Raw genomic sequence first — 22,786 nt, 5'->3', positions numbered from 1 at the left:
GTATCATTATGATCATCTGGTTTTGTATCCACAAACTAATTCCTGTTAACATGGAAGCCAGTATGTCCTCTTGTCATGCAAAGTCTTCATTACTTCGCTATAAGCTATTGATTACTATTGGTTGCTTACTGGTATATTGGGGTGGTAAACCCACTATTATTTATCATCCATAATCATCAGGGAATTAATGTCAGGATACTTGCATCTAATAACTGGGATCCACACTGAATGCAAGAGCCTTTCGGTGGTGCGATCAAGCATGCACTTATCCTTTGAAGACTCAAAAACGTAAAAAAAATGGAGAATGTAATTAAGTCCCAAATATAACTGAACGATGATGGGTTAATTTAAGCCTAGCTCAGCTAAAAGTCTTTCCTCTCGGTCAAGGCCTAAGTGTCGGCTTACCGAAAATGACGTGCGGCACCTGGACAGACACTGCGAGACTCCGGCTTGTTAGTTTTCCATAGTAGGGCTCAGGCACGTAAGAGCGCTGCTACTCGGATGCACGATTTGTGTGTTCGCTGGAAGAGCAACCTGTTCCATCCATCACAACAGACGGAGACTTGCTATGCGTTTTCATTACAAGTTATTGATTAGACACCACAATTGTAGCAGGTAATCAATAATCACACGAGAAACTCCATCAGCAACATTGCCACAGGGAAAACCGTACAGATTGTAAGTAATCTAACATGCAGAGCACCTCCCGGTAATAAAAAATACCCCAATAGTAAAAAAAAAAAAGAGAAAACTGACCCGTCTTATAGGTCGGCGTCAGATATAGCAGCACTTTCTACAGACTTTGCACGACAAGAGGGGTATGTAAAGTAAAAAAAAAAAAAATTTATTAAAATTTTGCTATGCATGCTATGTTCATTACTGCTTTGTTCTTTCACCGTTTTTAACAATGTGATACTGAGAAGTTTTCCATTGAAAGCCAAAGTAAAGTTCCCTGTCTTCACTTTGCTAGTTATCTACCACCTTGCTCCCTTCTCCCTCCCTTTCCCGTTCAATTGGAGAGGATATAACGAGAGCACAGATGCCCCATGCGCTAAAAGAAAGCGTTACGAAGGTACGGTAACCAAGCTCTGCCTAGTAGAAGGCTCTCTGGCCTTAGACGCCCTCACTAGCGTAGCGTAGATGTTGCCTCTCCTGCTATTTGCTGATGTGGTTACGGTAGTTTTTGGGCAAACCGTAACAAGATCCGTATAGATTTCTAGTAGTTTTTAGTGTCTTTTTTTGTGTTAAGCATTTTAATCACATGTCTCAGTCTACTACCTGGGCTAAATAGATACAACATTTCTAGTTTTGCAGCCAACAATGCTCAATTTCCACCACTTTTTCTTTGTTTTCTTTTTTTTTTTTTTTTTTTGCAGCCTATTGATTATCGCCACTCTAGCAATTACTTAAAGGGGTTTTCTTAGGTTGTTTCAGGAGCGCACTGCTCTTCTGCCTGGGTAGGGTGCTACTGAAGATTGACAGTTCGGACAAGTGACATGGTCTCACTGGAGCACTGGGACGCTGAAGCTGAACATATCCAGCTAGTGTCAGAGTGAGCGCCCATGCCGGCCCTAAAGCCCAGAGGTGGGGAGCGGTGTGCGCTTCTTGCTTTTAGGTAGCTGGTAGCCAAGGCATTGAGCTGTCCTGAGAATGGAGAGGATTTTTTTTTTTTAAATAAGAAGTACGGTAAATTTGCAAAGTTTGTTTTTACAATCACTTTGCTATTTTACCCCTTTAAGAAAATGTGACAACCCCTTTAGGTCTTGAATTTGATAATTGATTGTCTGATTACAGCTACACAGCAATGTGGCTATATAATGTTGCTCAGCCTGTGACTAAATGCATATTATGGATATCTGGTAAAGGGGCATTTATCATCTTGCAAAGTGATTGCATATCACTAGGATATTCCATCTCTTTATGATTGGCCGGTTGTACGAAAATGTAAGACCCCCCCCCCCCCCCCTCCCCAGTGATGTTGAGATGAAAACTGCCCAGTGCTAGTTTAGCCCCGCAACCTTCCCAGTTTCTGGCACTCATGTCCACCTGATGACACAGGGAGCTGCAGCCATCCTCAACGGTTGTGACTGGGAGTGTCACCTGTGTGCGGGTAAGAACAATGCAGGGGACACAGCACTGATTGAATTCTGCTCCCCCCTCACTCTGGGGTCAGACAGAGAGGCCCCGTAGTTCAAAACCCTACTCATGATAATGTCGTGTCATAGCTTTAGAAATGGAAATCTCCTTTCAACTTTCTGAAAAGGATTTTTTTTTTTGGAGGGGTGATGGGATCCAAATAGTCGTTTAGTCGATCATCCCTCTGCACGGACCGTCTACCTGCACACCATCTAGTTAGCAGTGGCTGTGTTGGGGATTGTAGTGTTGTCATATCAGGGTAACGCTGCCATACCCAGAATAGCAGCTACTGGTTAGATGGTGCAATGCAAACATTGAAGACCTTCATACAGGTCACCCCAGACAACCCTGTTGGTCTGACCTATGGTACTCTAACAAAAGGGCTTCAATACTCTGATCCTCAAAAACCCCTATAATTAGAGAGCAGTCATTTGCTTCTATTAGGATCTATTAACAAGACCCAGCTGTTTTTTTCCAGTTTTGTTCCAGTTTGATCTCCTTTTTCCATTTTTAATGAATAATTGCCCCTTTTTGCAGACGTTTGTATAGTCTCCAGATATCTTAAGCTCATAGGCAGGAATCCTGTAGATCTTTGGCTATTTACGCACTGTAACTTGATTTCTTGGATGGAAACATATAAGTTTGTTACCAATTCTGAGTTAAATTGCATCATATGATATTAAGTAGTTGTACATTGTACAGTCACAATTCCATATTTTGAGTAGATGGAAGCCTGTCAGTATGTTATCGGACGTCGGTGATTGAGAGACGTTTGTGGTCTGACTGTAATTATTATGTTTTGCAGCTGTCCACAGTCTGAAGTTGAGCCGCAGCCACGTGGATTGGCATAGCGTGGATGAAGTCTATCTCTACAGCGATGCAACTACTTCTAAAATAGCAAGGACTGTTACTCAGAAGTTAGGATTCTCCAAGGGTAAGATCATCTAATGACTAAAGGAGAGGTCCAGGACTTGGGTATTGATGACTTGTCCCTGCGATAGGTAATCAATCGGTTTGATGGGAATCTGACATCCATCACATTTACCGGTCAGATGTTTTCATGTCCATCACAACTCCATACTGTGTACTACAACTCTGCTCCCAATTCATTGTGGCGCTGTGGGATTCCTATTCTGCACACTGTAGGCAGATGATCGTTTGGGTTGACGGATTTTTGTCCCCTACCAATCTGATGCTGAATACTTGAGTCATCAATCTTACATCTCCTTTAACAACCATAGGGTGATCCTGTTTAGGCTGGGCTGGTATTTCCATGGGTTAAATGGCAGAAATGAATGGTTTGTTACTAGCATATGCCATTTCGTTGTGACCAATCTGACCTCTGTAACACCGCCAGTGCGGAGAATGACTTGCAACACATACACTTCTTGTTTTTCCCTGCACAGCTGATCCCAAGTCGCCACTCTGGTAGGAATCGCAATGCATCCCCATCCATTGAAATGGGATTGTATTGCATGCCTCTATATAGTGGGCTACTTCGGGCACCACATTATAGGAAAATCCCTGAAAGCAAGCCCATGATCTAATGAAACTATATTCACATGTGACAGGTTTGTTTCACATGACTGTCCCATGTACCTTTCAGAAATCCATGCTCATGCTGCAGAAAAAATGCTATTCAGATGACTGGATCTTTTTTTTAGCTGTCAACATATAAAGCCACCCTTACAGCTTCTTGCACACAATGTATTGGCTTTTATGTGTCTGATATCATTGCAGCTTCAAGCAGTGGAACCAGGCTCCATAGAGGTTATGTTGAAGAAGCTACATATGAGGACAAGCCTGTCGACACAACCCACATAGTTTTTGTCGTTCATGGTATTGGACAGAAAATGGATCAAGGAAGAATTATCAAAAATACCGCCATGTAAGTATTTTTTTTCCTTCTGATTTTATGTTCTAGTTAAAATCTCTCTTGGCATACTAATATAGCTGTGACTAGAGATAATCCATTTGTTGTCTGGGTCATGACTCTTGGCCTATGCTCATGTATGCAAGTATATAGAGTACACAGAGAATTGACAAGTGAAAGGCAAGCCTTGCTGACTAATTCGCCCAATGAATAATAGTGACTGGTGAATTGCTTGTCTAGTTGTCAAAAATCGCCAATAGTAAAATTGGGTAATAAAAAATATGAAAACATTTTTTAGTCTTCCTCCATCTAAAGGCTTATTTTATTTTTATCTGTGTGTGATTACAGGATGAGAGAAACTGCAAGAAAGATTGAAGAGAAGCACTTTTCCAATCAGACGTCAGAGCATGTTGAGTTCCTTCCTGTGGAATGGCGATCCAAGCTTGCTCTGGACGGAGGTAACCTGACGTTCTCCTATTAAAAGACATGGAAATGTCCTAATTTATCATGTTCCTGGTTGCACTCTAGTTGCCACGGTGACATCAATGGTTTCTGTTCAAGCTACTATAGCAACCCCAGAGCAAACTGGAAACAAACACAAAGCAATGTGTATAATCATTACAACGCTTTTCATCTGATATTTCTAATGGGCCTCAGACAAGTACAGATAGAAATGGGGACCTGGGTCCTCACCTCAGATTTCAGTTTTTAATTTACAGTCACTGTTTTGCACAATGGACATGTGGATAGGTGATCATTTTATTTCCCCCTGGCTGGGACCCTCATGTTTCAGTAGAATGGAGGGGGGTTCCAAAGCATTTAATTCTCAACCATTGCTTTGCCGCATTGAGAAGGTTGGAATAAGGGGTATTCTGCAATGAATTATGCCGCTTCCTTCTATGTCGGGGCACATGCCCAACCCTTCTTTATTCAAAGTTGTGCTCACCGCTGCATGCTATGAGAATGAACAGGGTTCCCCGGACACCCATTATTCAAGTGATCATAGAGCCCCGCCAATAAAAATAAAATAAAATGTATCGCCTGTTCTGCAGATAGCTGCTAAATTTCCATTGTGCGACTGCATCAAACACAGCGAAGATTGAATCCTATATGCCGACAGTTACAATAATGAAACGATAGTGGCTCAATGCTGCAAATTTGTCTTCTTGTTAGACACAGTGATATGTGAAGCTATTAAGAGGATCCGAGAGAGCAAAGTGCAGGTGATTTATATGTCGATGCTAGTTATTTAGTAGTATTGTCTTGTAGTATTTATTGGTAGCAGTTATTCCTTTTTTGCAGATACAGTAGATTCTATTACTCCAGATAAGGTTCGTGGCATTCGGGACATGCTAAACAGCAGTGCAATGGACATTATGTACTATACCAGCCCTCTCTACAGAGATGAGGTAAGTGACACATAGTTGTGACAAACTATATAAAGCGTGTTCACCACCTGACGTGTTTTCTCAGTTACTACGGAGAAATCTTTTAAATGGCTTTAGGAAAGTGAACCTCAAATGTTGTAAAATAACAAAGGGAACAGGTTCTCCAGTAGTGCCAGCACCCAGCTGCTGTAGCCAGCCACCGAACTTTAGGTCTGATGTTGAACGTGATGTCAAGACCTGGGAACCAGTGCTGGACTTAAAGGGACACTGTCACCTGAATTTGGAGGGAACAATCTTCAGCCATGGAGGCGGGGTTTTCGGGTGTTTGATTCACCCTTTCCTTACACACTGGCTGCATGCTGGCTGCAAAATTGGATTGAAGTTCATTCTCTGTCCTCTGTAGTACATACCTGCACAAGGAAATCTTGCCTTGCGCAGGCGTGTACTATGGAGGACAGAGAATTAACTTCAATCCAATATTGCAGCCAGCATGCAGCCAGCGGGTAAGGAAAGGGTGAATCAAACACCCGAAAACCCTGCCTCCATGGCTGAAGATTGTTCCCTCCAAATTCAGGTGACAGAGTCCCTTTAAGAAGGGTGAGCAACCTGCTGTTTATTTTATGTGTTTTAGAGTGTTTGGCGTCCACTTACCGGAAAATGCCCTTTAAAAGCTCTGCGACCATTTGTGATTTACAGAACATCTGAGCGTCTTTCAGTCGCTCAGATGGCTGTTCTACCTAAGTTTCACTAGTCAATCTCTTTCCAGTTTCCATAACTTCTGTCTATGGTGTACAATCTTGGCACAACATGTGTATATGCACCATGTGCCAGTAAAGCAAACATATTCAAAGGCCCCCACTAATTTGACAAAGCCAAAATCAGTGTTTATGCAATAGAGCTTCCAAAACTGACTTTAGCAGGGCAATTTATAAAAAGTCTGTGCTTCCCTCTTGCCTGCTGTCCATAGTGCCAGTCCTGTATCTGTAATGTCACCACGGATCACAGCTTGTTAGGACATGGCACAGAGAAGGTGCCGACTGAGGTTTTTATTTTCCATGTTCTAATTTTCTACAACAATGCTGACATTCATTACATGGCCGGTATAATAAGTGGACCAGAAAGCTTATGTCAATGGATGTTTGCTCTTGTTCTGCTAGTTGGACAAAAACAATGCAATTTCTTATTAAAGAGTATCTGTATCACCTGCTCAACCTTGTAATTCATCAATTATTGAGCTTTAGGCATCGTGTGCCAGAATTTGCTGGAAAAATCCTCGCTGAGTCACAGAGAACTAAGGCTGTTAAAATGTGTCTGTCACCCACACCCACTTTGTTGGCTGGCGCTTCCGTGCTGGTTGCACACTTAAGATAGTCATCAGCTGTATAACTGTCCTCCTCCACACTCAGACCCATGACCGTCCACATCAACTAAACTGGCATTGGGTGATGGAAATGAGGCCTGACAGAGATATGCCTCTTTTAAATTTGTTTTATGGTTTTAGTAGGAACATGAGCAGAATACAAACTGCCACTAATAGATGTTTGCATTCTTCTGACTGCGAAAGTAGCAAATTGCCTACCTTATTGTACCTATGTCTTAAATTATATATTGTGCTTTTGCAGCGTTCATTAGCAATAAGAAGCTTATTTTTCCTTTATCAGTTAGTGAAAGGATTACTGCAAGAACTGAACCGTCTCTACAACTTGTTCTGCTCCCGAAACCCAGAGTTTGAAGACAGAGGAGGCAAAGTGTCTATTGTGTCCCACTCCCTGGGATGTGTAATAACCTTCGATATCATGACTGGGTGGAATCCAGTCCACGTTTGTGAACAGCTGGATCAGGAGGAGACTGAGGACCAGTGGATTAGTTATGAAGAACAGCATCTACTTCGGGAGCTTTGCTTGACCAAGCAACGGTACGTAGCATCGTGGGGATAAAACGTGTTCAGTGTTGGGTTACTATAGGCTTAGCTCATTGACTTAAGTGAATGCCAGAGGTGACGGTTGGATGCTATGAGATGGGACACAATTATTAGAATGTGTTAGACTCTATTGTGGAGTAAAATGTGACAGATTATCTTGCGGGTTATGATGCCAGTCTGTTCAGCTCTTTCCATAACTCAAATAGAACTGATCGGGGATTGAGCCTTACAGCCAACTCTCCCTTGAGTTTCCAACTGGATGGAGCAACAAATGTCTGAGGACCCCTTTCCTTTTGCAGATGCTTTCATATGTGCAGGCATCTATTAGACCAGTATCTAAAAATATAAAAATAATTTATCCGACTGGCAAAAGACATAGCAAGAAACAAAATAAAAATGCCAGAATTACGTTTGTTTAGTCGCTACAACATTACAATAAAATTAAATAACAGGCAATCAAAACATCGTATCTTTCTCAAAATGGTATAAATAAAAACGTTAACTCAGCGTGGTAAAAAATAAGCCTTCACCCAGCCCCAGATCCCAAAGAATGGAGACATTGTGGGTCTCGGGACATGGTGCCATTTTTTTTTTCACTAAAATAAAAAGAACATATAGTGGTTTGGTGTCTGCAACCGCGTAATGACCTGGAGAATCATAATGGCAGGTCAGTTTTAGTATTTAGTGAACATGGTAAATTAAAAAAAAAAAAAAAAAAATTGTGGAATTGCACTTTTTTTGTAATTTCACCACACTTGGATTTTTTTTTCCTGTTCTAGATTATAACATCAATGGTATCGTTCAAAAATACAAATTGTTTTGGAAAAAGCAAGCCCTCACATGGCCATATTGACAGAGAAATAAAAAGTTATGGCTCTGGGAAGAATGGGAGCAAAAAAACGGAAAAATTGCAAGGTTGTGAAGGGGTTAAACATCATTGGCCGCAGCTCCAAGGCTGGCATCTGTTAGTAAGTTTGCCCTGGTCAGCAGATTCTCTCAGTTTCTGTGGGCGTGAGGCGACACAATGCACATGCCATAATTCAGGCTGACATTACAACAGAAGACTGCTAAAATTACTGTCTGTTCTCCCCGGTTTACTACTTACACAATAGAGATGTTTGCATAAACACTGAAAATATAATTATATTGTTCTTTGCAGGTTAAAAGAACTGGAAGACAGACTAAATGGACTTAATAGTTCTAATACCCCTGTTTTAAAATTTAAGGCAAGTAGATTTCTGGAAATGAGGTTAATTAGGGGTATTAACAGTTGTTGTTTTTTTGTGGAGAGTGGTCAATGCAGTTTACTCATAGCACAATTATACGTTGACTTACCATTTACCTGCATGTACCCTTTAGGTGGAGAACTTTTTCTGCATGGGTTCGCCCCTGGCAGTATTTTTGGCATTACGTGGAATTCGTCCAGGAAATCGCGGAACTCAAGATCATATTTTACCTAGAGCTATTTGTAATCGTTTGTTTAATGTTTTCCACCCTGCAGATCCTGTGGTAAGTCTCTGCTCGTTCTGTGGACTTACAGAAAATAACCCCTGCAATATCTGTACAACATGCACCAATTTGCAGGGTTTTACCTGTACCTTAAGGCACCACTCCAGCTGTTTTTTTTTTTTTTGTTTGTTTTTTATTTCTCCTCTGAAGTGGTGCTTTCATGTAAGTCCCCTGACACCTATCCGATACTCACCTTCCTCCGCCTTCATAGTTTTCCAGAGTCTCTTCTGTCGGTTTCCACCAAAAAGTGACCTGCCTGCAGCTCCACTGTTTAATGAAGCTATGCAGAGTTCTCTTTTTAATACAAGTCTAGGAGAGCCTCATTCAATAAGGAACATACTATATAGCTTAAGGGTTGCTGAGTTTCACTACTCCAGTGGTCTCTGCCAGTCTGTACTTATTTACTGTAGCAATAGCGTGCCGGTCCGGGCACAAGTGATCACTACTGTCCATCATGGTCCTCAGTGGTAGTGCTGGCAGGTACGGCACATGCCTGCTGACACCAAAGATTCACTACAAGGGTCACCTGCGTAAGGTCAGCACTGAAGGATGCATGCAGAGATTGCCGGGCTCACCGGTGAGGTAGTTGATGACCCACAGCAATCTCACAGTTGTGAATAGGTCATAACTTGCTTAGAACGGAATACTCCTTTTATAAGGAGTCTGTGATCACAAAATGACTGGTCGCACCAAGTACACGCCAAGGGTACAATGAGCAGGTTAGCGCACCTACTTATTTATCTTTATCCTCTTCTAGCTCCTGTAAAGCCAGAGCTGTCAATCAAGGAAGAGGGGGAGCAAAGATGGGTGCAAAACAAGAAGGTAGAAAGGTGCCCTGAGCTCACACTAAGGGTGCACCCATCACACCGGCTTGATGTGAACAGACCTGGAAACAGCATGGCTGTGTACACTGTGTAGCTTCCCACAATAGCAGCTCAGATCCTACTCATTTGGACAACCCCTTCTATAGATTGCAAGAGCCATTAATCAGGGAGCTGCACACGGCATGGTTATTCCAGGTCACCCGTCTGTGTCTCATTCTGTTGGAATCATGACTTTTCCTCTCGTTTCCTGTAATATCCCAATAACCTGATGCCATCCAGCTCTGTATAAAGAGGATTTTCTCCTTCGTCTCATTGGGGAGACACAGGACTGTGGGTGTATGCTACTGCCACCAGGAAGCTGACATTAAGTAAACATAAAAAAAGTTAGCTCCTCCTCCGCCGTATACACCCTGACACTGGCCGCAGGCTAATCCAGTTCATGCTTTTTGTCTTTAGGAGGCACATGTCTGGTTTTTCCCAGACCTATTTTCTCTTTTTTACCATGAAGATGAAAAAGGGCCGACGGACCCTTTTAAAGGGGTCCAATCTCCCCAAACCAACAACGGGCGAGCCCGTGGAGTGTCGCCTCCACGTATCCTCTTCCACAACGTGGGACATGATGCCGGACTCAGCCCTGACCACCATAAGGTATTGAAACCCTAGGCTGTACAGGTGCATTTGTGCAGTCTGTGCGGCCCCCACTGCTTCACCAATGCTAAGACTGCGGTGATGGAAGGAGGCGGAAGGTCCCTCTCCTCATCCCCTGAAGGGAAGATGGAGCTAGGAAGCAGGCACTGTCCTTTACGCAGCCCCCTCTCTAACCTGAAGCTGGAATCCATTGCAGGAGTAGGGGGCTGGGAGGGCTCCTGCTACAGCACTCTTCCATGCGCACACCTCTCCCCCTGTATCGTCCAGCAGTTCCGGGTCGGAAGGCGCCGGAAATTCGGCTTTCGGTGGGTCTTTTTAGTCCATGGCTTTTGCTGGTACTAGGCCGCGGGTGAAAATCTCGCCTCCAGAGCTCGTCTGCTTCGGGTTCCGCCCCTACAAGCACGCCCACTGGCTGAGCGCGCTTTTATGAAGATAGGGAGCATCGGCATCTCAGAGGATCTGTTTCTTCTACGTTGTTCCGCAGGATCCAGGGACAAAGGACTGGGGTAAGTGTTGCTCTCCTCAGTCTGGCAACTCCTCTCTTGCTTTCTTCCTCTCTACTGCTGCATCTAATCTAGATTGGGGATTCTTTCAGCAGCAGGCCCACCATATCTAGAAGGACCAAGACCCATATGGTATTATATACCTCATGTTTTACCTGTCGGCCTGCAATCGGTTCTGTGAGGCCTGCGCTTCCGATTGCGCTCCGGAGCCTTCCCCTGCGACTGAGCCCAGTGTGTCGGGTCCCCCGGAATGGGCCCTGTCTCTGTCGCAATCTATGGTGTCGCTAACTAGAGTAATCGAGTCCCTTCAGGCCCCAGATAGGGGCAGGGACAGTGGTTTGCCTGTCTTGGAGGAATCCTCCATCTCACAGGAACCTCCGGCCTGCAGGGGCCGCTCTCTCTCTAAGCAAACGCTGGGGGAATGAACCACACAGCGTCCTCTGGTCCATCTGGTGCCTCGGCATCTGAGTTCTGTCTCTCGCTCTCCCTCTCCAGTAGAGGTTAGTGAACAAAACTCGGATTGCAATTCCAAAGGGTCCCTCAATTTAGAGGCACCTGATTACCAGGAGACAATCGACAGCCTCATTGAGGCCGTCAACCAAACCTGAGTATAAACGATGAATCCACCTTGGCCTTGGGTCATGAGGTGTCATTTAAACGGACAAAATAGTCTCATAGAGTATTTTGCACTCACCCAGAGTTTGAGGATATAGTGCAACATCACAGGGAGCTACCAGACAAGCGGTTCTCTGGTCAGAGGGCCCTGAACACAAGTGGGTAGCTAAAGCCATGATATCCTGGTCAGTCATTGAATAGAGCCCTACAGGATAAGGACCTGCCATCTGAGGTGGCCGAAATCTCAAATCAGATCGCTCTAGCGGGAGACTATTTGATTAACGCATCTTTGGATGCGGCGAAGTGCTCAGCACTGGCTGCCGCAAATGCAATTTCCATTAGGAGGGCTCTATGGTTGAGGGCAGATTCAACCTCATAAAAGTCCTTTACTACTTTGCCCTATCAGAGTGGCCGATAATTCGACGAAAAATTAGATCAACTAATTTCTGACGCCACAGGGGGGGAAGAGCAACTTCCTCCCACAGCAAAGGATTCAGCAGTCATTTTGTCACCGGTTTCAGGCATTGTTTAGGTCAGTTCTGATCCCGTCAGTTCAGGTTGGCCTAATCAGAACAGGGATCGTCGGATCTCATACTGAACCAACCCATTGGGCAGGATGCGGTCCCACCAGCCAAGATCTAGAGGATCTAGGCCCTCCAGATTTTCATCCAAATGACTGGAGGCAGTCTCCGGTCGTCGCCAGCAAAGTGGGCGGCCGCCTACTCTGGTTTCGTCAAGTGTGGCTCGCCTTCATACACGACAGATGGGTAAGAGATCTGGTGTCCTCAGGGCACAAGATAGAATTTATCAGCTGCCCCCGAAGTCATTTTTTTTCAGTCTAGTCTTCCCAGTTCAGAATTCTGAGCACGGGCCTTATTCAAGGCTGTCGAGTCTCTTCTTCGGCTCAGCGGAGTTATCGTCCCCGTACCGGAGGATGAGAAGTGTCAAGGCTTCTATTCCAACCTGTTCATATTCCCCAAAAAGGACGGAGCGGTAAGGCCCGTTCTGGACCTGAAGCTTCTGAACAGGTTTGCCAGCATTCTTCATTTCTGAATGGAATCTCTCCGCTCGGTCACTGCTGCCATGGAAAAGGGAGAATATTTGGCGTCAATAGATATCCAAGACGCCTATCTTCACATCTCCATATTAACCCCCGCATCAGAGGTTTCTTCCTTTTGCCATCAGCAATCTGCATTTCCAGTTCACAGCCTTGTCTTTCGGGCTGGCCTCCGCTCTCGGGGTTCACAAAGGTCACTGTGGCCGTGGTGTCCATCCTACATTCCCGGGGTACAGTCATCTTGCCAAATTTAGATGACCTCCTGGACAAGGGTCCAGCTTTTCGGGCCTGCGAGGAAAGTGTCATCATCACGCTAGATACTCTTGCTTGCCTGGGATAGCTGGTGAATTTTAAGAAAGTCGTCTCCGGTGCCACCTCAGAGAATCACCTTTCTGGGGATGATCTTCGACACCTCCCGAGGGCTCACAATACTCACCCGGGCCAAGGTCCTAGCACTCCGTCAGGAAGTGTGCGTCCTTTGCCAGACGGTCCCTCATACCATCCGGTTTTGCATGAGAGTCTTAGGAAGGATGATGGCAGCGACAGAGGCAATTCCATTTGCGAAACTCCATCTTCGTCCCCTACAGCATGCCCTCTTGGCAGCTTGGGACAGGAACCCATTCTCTCTCAATCTCCGGTTCCGTCTGTCCACTCTGGTCAGACAGGCGCTTACATGGTGGCCAATGAGTTCCTCCCTTCAACATGGGAAACTTTTTTTCCCAGTCCCATGGCTGGTGCTCTCGACCGATGCCAGTCTCCTCGGATGGGGAGCGGTGGTTCTCCAACATACAGCCCAGGGACGCTGGTCTTCGCGGGAGTTATCCCTCCAGATCAACCTTCTTGAGATTCGGGCTATTCGGCTGTCTCTACAGCACTTTCATTATCTCCTGGCAAGACGCCCCGTCCAGATCCAATCGGATAATGCCACGGTCGTGGCATACATAAATCATTTAGGGGGTACATGCAGCAAGGCGGCCATGCACAAGGTAAAACAGATCCTCTGCTGCGCTGAGAAGTACTACTCAGTGATCTCGGCAGTGCACATTCTGGGCGGGGAGAACTGGGCGGCGGATTTCCTCAGCCGACAGGGTCTGACGTCCGGAGAGGGATCGCTTCACCCCAATGTTTTTCAACAGATGTGCCAATGCTGGGGGACCCCACACGTGGCCCTGATGGCCTCCAGGGTAAACACCAAAGTGCCAGAGTTTGTCACCCGATACCGGGATCCACAGGCAATAGCCGTAAATGCGTTAGTCCTACCTTGGAACCAGTTTCACCTCCAATACCTGTTTCCTCTGCTACCACTGTTCCCAAGGGTCATCAAAAAGATCAAGAGCGGGTCCCAGCAATTCTGGTCGCTCCAGATTGGCCTCGGCGGTCTTGGTACGCAGACCTAGTACAGCTGCTCACCGAGACTCCCTGGCGGCTGCCAGAGCTCGCGGACCTTCTCTCCCAGGGCCCGATCTACCACCAGAGCTCAGGGGCCCTGTGTTTATTGGCCTGGCTGTTGAATCTTGGATTCTAACCCAGGCCGGGTTCTCCCAGAAGGTGACCGCTACTATGATTAGTACCCGGAAACCCGCCTCAGCACGTATCTACCATCACACCTGGAAGGTCTTCTTCGCATGGTGCAGAGAGCGCGGTTATTCCCTGCTTCGTTTCTCTATCCCCAACATTTTCGCGTTCCTCCAAGCCGGCCTGAAATCAGGTCTAGCACCATGTACCCTCAAGACAGATATCGGCCTGGTCTGTCCTTCAGCGCAGGATCGCTACCAATTTACAGGTGAAGACTTTCATACAAGGCGTTGCTTACATGGTACCGCCTTACAAGGCCCCCCCTGGACGCATGGGACCTTAACCTGGTCCTAGGGGTCCTGCAGGAATCTCCATTCGAGCCTCTTCAGGGCATTTCCTTGACATACCTTTCCTGGAAGGTAGTATTTCTAGTGGCCATAACATCCATCAGGCGGGTCTCGGAGCTGGCGGCTCTGTCCTGCCGAGCTCCGTTTTTGCTTTTTCATCAGGATATGGTGGTGCTTAGGCCAGCACCCCCTTTTTTTTTTTGCCAGAGTTGGTTTCCGCGTTCCACATGAACGAGGACATTGTCTTGCCTTCGTTTTGCCTGGCGCCAACGCACCGTGTGGAAAGGGCTCTCCATACGCTATATCTAGTGAGAGCTCTCAGGAGATATGTCTCGGACGGCATCCTTTCGGCAGACACACTGTTCGTCCTCCCCGAGGGTCGCTGGAAGGGATTCGCGGTCTCGAAATCAACCATAGCCAGGTGGATACGTTTGACTATCCAGTAGTCCTACCGCATCAGAGGCACAGTCGTTCCCGCTGGGATACGGGCACACTCCACTCGGGCAGTGGGCGCTTCCTGGGCTCTTCGGCATCAGCGGAACAGGTTTGCAAGGCGGAGACCTCGTCCAGTCTACACACTTTCTCTGAAAACTATAATATCCATACTTAGGCCTCAGCGGATGCAAGTCTGGGTAGGAGGATTCTCCAGGCAGCGGTAGCACATCTATAGGCAAAAGGTGCTCAGGGATTATACCGTGGAGTTGGTTTCCCACCCAGGGACTGCTTTAGGACATACCACAGTCCTGTGTCCCCCAAGGAGAAATATGGATTTTTGTGTTAATCACCGTAAAATCCTTTTCTCCGAGACACTCATTGGGGGACACAGCACCCACCCTATTAGCCAGATGGCTTCTTCTTTATTATTCGGTGTTTTTTGTTTCTAGACATGTTGCACCTGTGTTGAAGCTGATTTTTTTTTTGTGTTGTTCTACTGCTTTTCTGCACCAAATTGGATTAGCCTGCGGCCAGTGTCAAGGTGTATTCGGCGGAGGAGGTGCTAACTTTTTTAGCATACACCCACAGTCCTGTGTCCCCCAATGAATGTCTCGGAGAAAAGGATTTTACGGTGAGTAACACTAAAATCCATATTTTACTTGCAGCACAGATTGGGAGCATCTTTGCATCCACGCTTTTCTCTTTTAGTGACAATCCCTTTCGTACTAAACTTAACCCAGGGGCAGATTGGTTGGGCCATGTGCCAGAATTGTGATAAGAAGATATAGAGAAATAATTAGGTGCTTTGATGCACGATGGGATAAGACGGGCCCATATACAGTTCTTGCACAAGGATCCGCTACGGTCTGTCCGTCCATGATTGCACCCATTCTGCTTCCTCTGCCGTGTCGTAGAGACCCTAACTCAGGAGTGGGGAATCTTTTTTTTCTGCCAAGGGCAATTTGGATATTTTATACCATCCTTCGGGGGCCGTACAAACGCTGCCCACAAAGTACATCCTGACTCTGGCACTGGTGTCAGGACGTAATCTTTCATTGCATGCCCTTCAGTGTTCAATAGTGAACACTGCATGTGTGTGCTAACAGAGCAAGATGAAATTAATGAGCTGGTTGTAATCAAAATACAGCTCCCTGCTCAAGAATGTGGTCCCTCAGAACCTGCTCAGGGGGCTGATAAAAGGTCATCGAGCGCCGTAAATGGCCCTGGGGCCCTGCTCTAACTGAAGCTATAGATTGTAAAGTACTCCTCACTTGACATTACTGGTCATACAGAGTGGAACCCTAACTTGAGCACCACATTGTGAGTGTGCTATATATCCATCTTTATTGGAGCTAATGATTGGTCGCCATTATGTCACTAACCTATTTTACCATCAGGTGTTGTGAAACCATTTCGGTAACAATTAATATGACTGCAGTTCCTATTTTTAAAAACTGCTGCTCCGACTAAAGAGAAAAATGGCAATTTATCAATATTAGAAACTTAATTACGGTAACCAATTTGCACAGATGCTTTCACTTCAAGTGTTAGCGGCAAAGTAGAGAGAATATAAAGCTGCATTCACATTGCTGTTTCATTGCTATCTTTGATACTATTAGATCAGGTCGCGTTCTGGCTATGATACTGAACACGTGCACCTCATTAGGAGCTGACCTGCAGCACTGAGAACAGCCGGTGCACGGAGCTCAGCTGGAAGGGCCTGCGTTGCCACTGCTGGAATGGTTCCGGTACCTTAGGTTTACTATGGGGAAACAGAGACTCAGAAGGGGTTGTCCTGGTAGTGGAATTGTCGAAATAGAAGTCCAAAAAAAAAAGTGAATGAGTTGTATGGAGGTCACAGAGTATGTTCCATATCTCCCCATCTTCATGTGATCCTGCATTCTCCACCTGGGACCAGATTCCTTCCGAAGTTTATTTCTGTCTACTTTAATCCTTTTTAGGCCTACAGACTTGAGCCATTAATATTGAAGCACTACAGCAACATTGCACCAGTCCAGATCCACTCCTCCAACACCACAAATCCCATTCCATACAAACACCTGAGACCGTGTCTCATCAACCCGTCCAAAGATACTACCTCAATGTCCGATACAGAAAGCATCCCGAGCCCGAGTACGTCTCCGGTCCTGCCTCGAAGACACTATGGAGAATCCATAACAAATATCGGCAAAGCAAGCATATTAGGTAATGCCCACCTTTATCGGATTTACGATAACCCCTTCATTACCAGCAAACGGTTTTTGATTTTGCCTCTCCCCATTTCAGTAATCATACTTATTTTTTCTTTCTCCCATTCTCATTTCGCAAGAAATAAAATTTGAGAAATTAATTGAACAGGTTATTATGGTCATGTGGATAACTAATTCCTGTACTTTTTTTATGTACTCCTATTTTTTATGACAACAAAGTCATACAATCTGGGGAGCATGTTGGTTTTTTTTTTGTTTTGTTTTGTTTTTTTATTATTATGGGGGGTTTTGTCCACTGTGACTGAGGCATCTATAGAAGCTCCACACTACTGGCAAAGCTGATCTGGGTTTATGATGTCCCTCAGCCAGAGGTCCTGTGATCGTCAGATCCTACAGAGGCATCGGCATCATTTATTGAGCACTATGTAACCTCCAAAAGAGAAGAATAAACACCTTGGGGTCCACTTCTCTGCCTGACTCCGGGGGCGGCCTGCTAAATTGCCAGAGCTTAAGTGCTGTACTCTAAGTTTACAATGCTCTGCTACCGAGCACTGTAAATTTGACTCTAGATTATCAGGTTAAAGGGTTCCCAAAATAAAAAGCTATCCCCTATCCGTCGAATATGGGATAACTTGTTTATAGCTGGGGGTCCAACCAAACATACTCTCCACAAGTGCAAATGAGACTCCCTCTCTTAAATGGAGCTGAGGTGTCAATACTTCACGTACGTTCTTGACCTTGTCTACGGGACTGTGGGGGGGCAGGTCTAGTGCACCACTCTTTCAGGCAGTTCCATAGTCGGTGCATGCGGCAGAGTTTGAATGTGTGTACCTCAGCTCCATTCAAGACAGTACTTTGCAGAACACCCCATGCTCTGGATTGCTGAGGGACCTCCAGCAAATGTGCAAGTTATTCTCTATCCAATAGATAATGGAAAACTTACGGTAAATGTTATGGGAAAAATCTTTGAAGAATGTAAACTTAAGGACCAGCCACTAGATGGCAGCAAAGTTATAGGATTTTCCTTCCTAGCCCTGCTCATTGTGAGTCTTACACTTTTTCAGGTGCCGCGAGCATCGGAAAAGGCCTGGGGGGAATGTTGTTCTCAAGATTTGCACGTTCTAGTGCAACTACATCTCAAGGTTGTGAAGTAAAAGACTCAGCTGACGGGGAAGACAAAAAATCAGCACAGAGTCAAAGTACTGCGGCATCCCAAACCATTCCACACAGCATCTCGGGCTCACTGGACACAGGTAAGGGTCATTAGCGTTTCCATGTCAATGGCTTTGAGAAGAAATGCAGCCCACCGTTGGGTATATATAGTCCCTGTTTAGTGCAATGGCTGCAGGCTGATGAATGCTCAAAGGAGTATTTCTAACTAATATTGGTTCGCGTCCAGGATAATTGAACTTCTTTCATAGACATGCATTTATTGATGAAGAGAAGTGTGGAGATGGATCAGTGCCTACATGAAGCATTTTTGCTAATATTCTTTTAGCAAAAGCCTTCAATTATATACTGTAACTTGTCCTTCATTGAGCTTATTTCCGAATACTAGGAATATCATAAAGGAAGCAAATATTACCCTTTGATCCATCTGTGCAGTGTAAATAATTGACATCTGCTTGTTTTACACTTTCCTATGTGTAATGCTCATCATTGAGACTCATTCATTGATCGGCCGCACTAATAGTTTGCATTACTCCCTGTGATTACCACTACATACGCACGGCATCACCCCATTGTTATTCCCGGCCTGTTCCTCTACTGAAGGAAATGATCTCAGCCCTTGGACAAACACCAATAATGCCTCTTCATTCAAGACGTCAGAAATGCAAGTCATTCATCCCGACCTCTCTGCACGCGGACATCTACAATAAGAAAGTAGAGACTAATGAAAAACAGCATTCCCTGCTTCCTTCCTTTTAATCCCTATAGCTTTTGAAGGGCCACTTACACTTTTTTTTTCTTGTCGATTGTCAACAGAGGGGCGAATATGTTAAGTATTTGCACAGCTGACCACTACTGCATCTTCATTACATCATTGCAATATACTGTATTAAGTCCCATGCACAGAATCCAAACTGTACCAGGGGTCCGCTCTCCTAAAGACTGCTGTCCCCATGGTGCACCCGAAAGTCGTTCTAATAGCTGATGCTATCGGCATAATAACATGGTTATATTAGTTATATTTCTAGCCCAGAGTTACTATATGATCATTTTTTTTTTCTTTTATACTGATATCACAGTGGACCTGGAGAACCGAATCGACTTTGAGCTACGAGAAGGGCTGGTCGAAAGTAGATACTGGTCGGCCATGACGTCTCACACGGCATACTGGTCCTCCATGGACGTGGCTCTCTTCCTCCTAACATTCTTATACAAAGACGGCCAGATCGACGAAGAAGACAAGCTAGGTGTAGATGAACTGTAGAGGGGTGATGGCAGACTGTTTGAGGCATTGTTGATGCATGAGCGAATGTTTTCATTTCGTTTTATAGAACGTACCTTAATCATTATCATTTACTAATTATCAGTTCCTTTAACCCCTTATTAACCCCATCCATTAGAGCAATAGACACTTCCATAGTTGCCTAATGCAGTGCATAGTTTGTGTATGCGAGTGCCTAACACCATCACCATCTCTTTAGGTGACCTTTAGGCATGGCAGGAGGAGAGCACCACGTTTCTATCGCCCGTCGATGGTGAGACATGCTCACCTGGAGAGCTATTCAGGATTGTGTTCGGTCTAACCAGAAATGATAAAACTTCAAAAAGCTTCAGAGTAGCGTGGCCTATGTTTAGCTTTATTAAAGCCTCTTGTAGTTTAATTTTTTTTTTCTTTTGTACTATTTTTTATTTTTATTTTTTTTGTGGGGAGTGTGGGGGTCTAAAGAAATCATTTTCATTTTCTACACATTTTGGAGTTGATTTCCCAAAATACATATCTTTGTACTAAAAGAATTGTGGACTCTGGCACACTCTCAGTAATATTTTCATTACAAAAAGTCAATAAATCTTTGTGGTTTCACATACAAGAGTGTGGACGGAGTTATTTAAGAAATGGCGAGAATGTGTCATAACAGCTACTGATATCTGATCCGCCGGGGGGGTGGGGGATGACCAAGCTATCGAGAACCCCAAATATTAGTGTCAACATCTGATTTTAATTAATGGAGTATGTGGCATTGGATTTCAGGCTGAGCGTTGGAAAAAGCACAGTAAATCTCAGTGATGCCCAGAGTATTGTAGAACCTAACCAATTCTCAGAGATTTAGGAATTGATTTAGATTGTGGTTTGTTGTATGTATTTATTTTTTTTGCAAGTTGCTCTGCATTAACGTCACTGTGTGAAGCCTTGATTTTTTTTGCAGGATCTTTTTTTTTTTTTGTTGTTTTTTTGGAATGAGGAGGGTAAATACACTTTTTTATATTGTCATTCACTGCACTTATAAATTATGTTTAAATTTACGTTTTAAATTTAATTCCGAAAATAACCTTGCATAAATTTATATACATTTAATTGCATTTTGCAGTGAGAAATAAGTATTTGATCCCCCTACCAATCATTTAGAGTTGTGGCTCATACAGACCAGTTAGACGCTCCTAATCAACTCCTTAGGCTTCTTTCACACTTCAGTTGTTTGGCGTCAGTCACTTCCGACATAGTGACGGATCCGTCACAATTGTTGAGAAAACGGTTCTAACGGATCCGTTTTTTTGACGGAACCGTTACTTGGGTGTTGTCTGGGAAAAGTATCTACTTTTTGGAGCATGCGCAATTGAAAAAGTGTATTGGGGCGACGGATCCGCCGAAATGACGGTCGCGATGGATCCGTCGCCCATAGGCGGCCATTCTATGGAATGGCGGACGCGACGGATCCGTGGTGATCCACCATTTTGGCGTTGACAAAAAAACGTTATAATGTCCGTCTGTCTAGATGACGTCCGCCAAATTTCGACGGAACCGTCGCATGGCGGATGGAACGGACGACCATCCGCCACAATCCGTCGCTAATGCAAGTCAATGGGAAAATAGCGGATCCGCCAAAAAAAAATGGCGGATCCGCTATTTGACGAAAATGGCGGTTTTTGACTGACGCCAAAAGACTGAAGTGTGAAAGAGGCCTTACCTGCAATAAAGTTTGCTGTTTTAAATAGTAACCTCAATAAAAGACTCCTGTCCACAGACTCAATTAATCAGTCAGATTCTAACCACTATAACATGGGCAAGACCAAAGAGCTTTCTAAGGATGTCAGGGACAAAATCATAGACCTGCACAAAGCTGGAATGGGCTACAAAACCATAAGTAAGACGCTGGGTGAGAAGGAGACAACTGTTGGTGCAATAGTAAGAAAATGGAGACATATAAAATGACTGTCAATCGACATCGATCTAGGGCACCATGCAAAATCTCACCCCATGTGGTATCCTTGATCATAAGGAAGGTGAGAGATCAGCTTAAAACTACACGGGGGAAACTTGATAATGATCTTAAGGCAGCTGGAACCACAGCCACCAAAAAAACCATTGGTAACACATTATGCCATAAAGGTTTAAAATCATGCAGTGCCCATAAGGCCCCCCTGCTCAAGAAGGCACATGTGCAGGCCCGACTGAAGTCTGCCAATGAACACCTGGATGATTCTGTGAGTGATTGGGAGAAGGTGCTGTGGTCAGATGATACAAAAATTGAGGTGTTTGGCATCAACTTCACTCGCAGTTTATGGAGCAAGAAAAATGCTGCCTATAACCCAAAGAACACCATCCCCACTGTCAAGCATGGAGGTGGAAGCATTATGTTTTGGGGGTGTTTTTCTGCAAGGGGCACAAGACTACTTCACCACATCAATAGGAGAATGGATGGAGCCATGTACCGTAAAATCCTGAGTGACAACCTCCTTCCCTCCACCAGGGCAATAAAAATGGGTCATGGCTGGGTCTTCCAGCAAGACAATGACTCAAAACATACAGCCAAGGCAACAAAGGAGTGACTCAAAAAGAAGCACATTAACGTCATGGAGTGGCCTAGCCAGTCTCCAGACCTGAATCCCATAGAAAACTTATGGAGGGAGTTGAAGCTCCAAGTTGCTAAGCGACAACTTAATTTAGAGATGATCTGCAAAGAGGAGTGGACCAAAATTCCTCCTGACGTGTGCAAACCTCATCATCAACTACAAAAAACGTCTGACTGCTGTGCTTGCCAATAAGGGTGTTGCCACCAAGTATTAGGGTATGTGCACACGATGCAGATTTTGCGGATCCGCAGCAGTTTCCCATGAGTTTACAGTACAATGTAAACCTATGGGAAATAAAAAACGCTGTGCCCATGCTGCGGAAAAAAATGCGCGGAAACGCAGCGTTTTATTTTCCGCAGCATGTCAATTCTTTGTGCGGAATCCACAGCATTTTTACATCTGCTCCAATAGAAAACTGCAGATGTAAATCCGCAGCGGAATTAGAAAACGTGATAAATCCGCAGTGTAAACCACAGCGGTTTTCCCCTGCGGATTTATCAAATTCGCTGCGGAAAAATCCACAGAGGAGCTCTATACGTGTGCACATACCCTTAAGTTTTGTTTGCCAGAGGGATCAAACGCTTATTTCTCACTGCAAAATGCAAATAACTTTATATAATTGATACATTTTTATTTTCTGGATTTTATTTTTGATATTCTGTCTCTCAATGTTAAATTTTACCTACCCTTAAAATTATAGACTTTGCATGTCTTTCTCAGTGGGCAAACTTACAAAATCAGCAAGGGATCAAATAATTATTTCCCCCACTGTATGTACACTGCTCA

At 44.7% G+C, this 22,786-nt stretch overlaps 1 protein-coding gene across 2 annotated transcripts in view; it reads left to right on the top strand.

Moving 5' to 3' along the window:
* The window catches only part of DDHD1 (DDHD domain containing 1), a 53,363-nt gene extending 33,344 nt beyond the window's left edge, over positions 1–20,019 (top strand). Inside the window, exons 3-13 of one of the 2 annotated variants that reach the window (XM_069738577.1) lie at positions 971–1,072; positions 2,942–3,070; positions 3,877–4,024; positions 4,358–4,467; positions 5,312–5,418; positions 7,059–7,312; positions 8,478–8,544; positions 8,678–8,827; positions 16,733–16,976; positions 18,046–18,234; positions 19,231–20,019. In XM_069738577.1, coding sequence (XP_069594678.1) covers positions 971–1,072; positions 2,942–3,070; positions 3,877–4,024; positions 4,358–4,467; positions 5,312–5,418; positions 7,059–7,312; positions 8,478–8,544; positions 8,678–8,827; positions 16,733–16,976; positions 18,046–18,234; positions 19,231–19,415 — 1,685 coding nt within the window. In that variant the 3' untranslated portion in view covers positions 19,416–20,019. The remainder of the gene's footprint in view (positions 1–970; positions 1,073–2,941; positions 3,071–3,876; positions 4,025–4,357; positions 4,468–5,311; positions 5,419–7,058; positions 7,313–8,477; positions 8,545–8,677; positions 8,828–16,732; positions 16,977–18,045; positions 18,235–19,230) is intronic. The other variant, XM_069738584.1, reaches the window with a different exon arrangement.
* Positions 20,020–22,786: the final 2,767 nt, after the last annotated feature.

This window comes from Ranitomeya imitator, chromosome 1 (genome assembly GCF_032444005.1).
Source record: "Ranitomeya imitator isolate aRanImi1 chromosome 1, aRanImi1.pri, whole genome shotgun sequence".
NCBI classification, from domain to species: domain Eukaryota; kingdom Metazoa; phylum Chordata; class Amphibia; order Anura; family Dendrobatidae; genus Ranitomeya; species Ranitomeya imitator.
The sequence above is the reverse complement of the archived record's forward strand: the minus strand, read 5'-3'. Positions and strand labels throughout refer to the sequence as shown.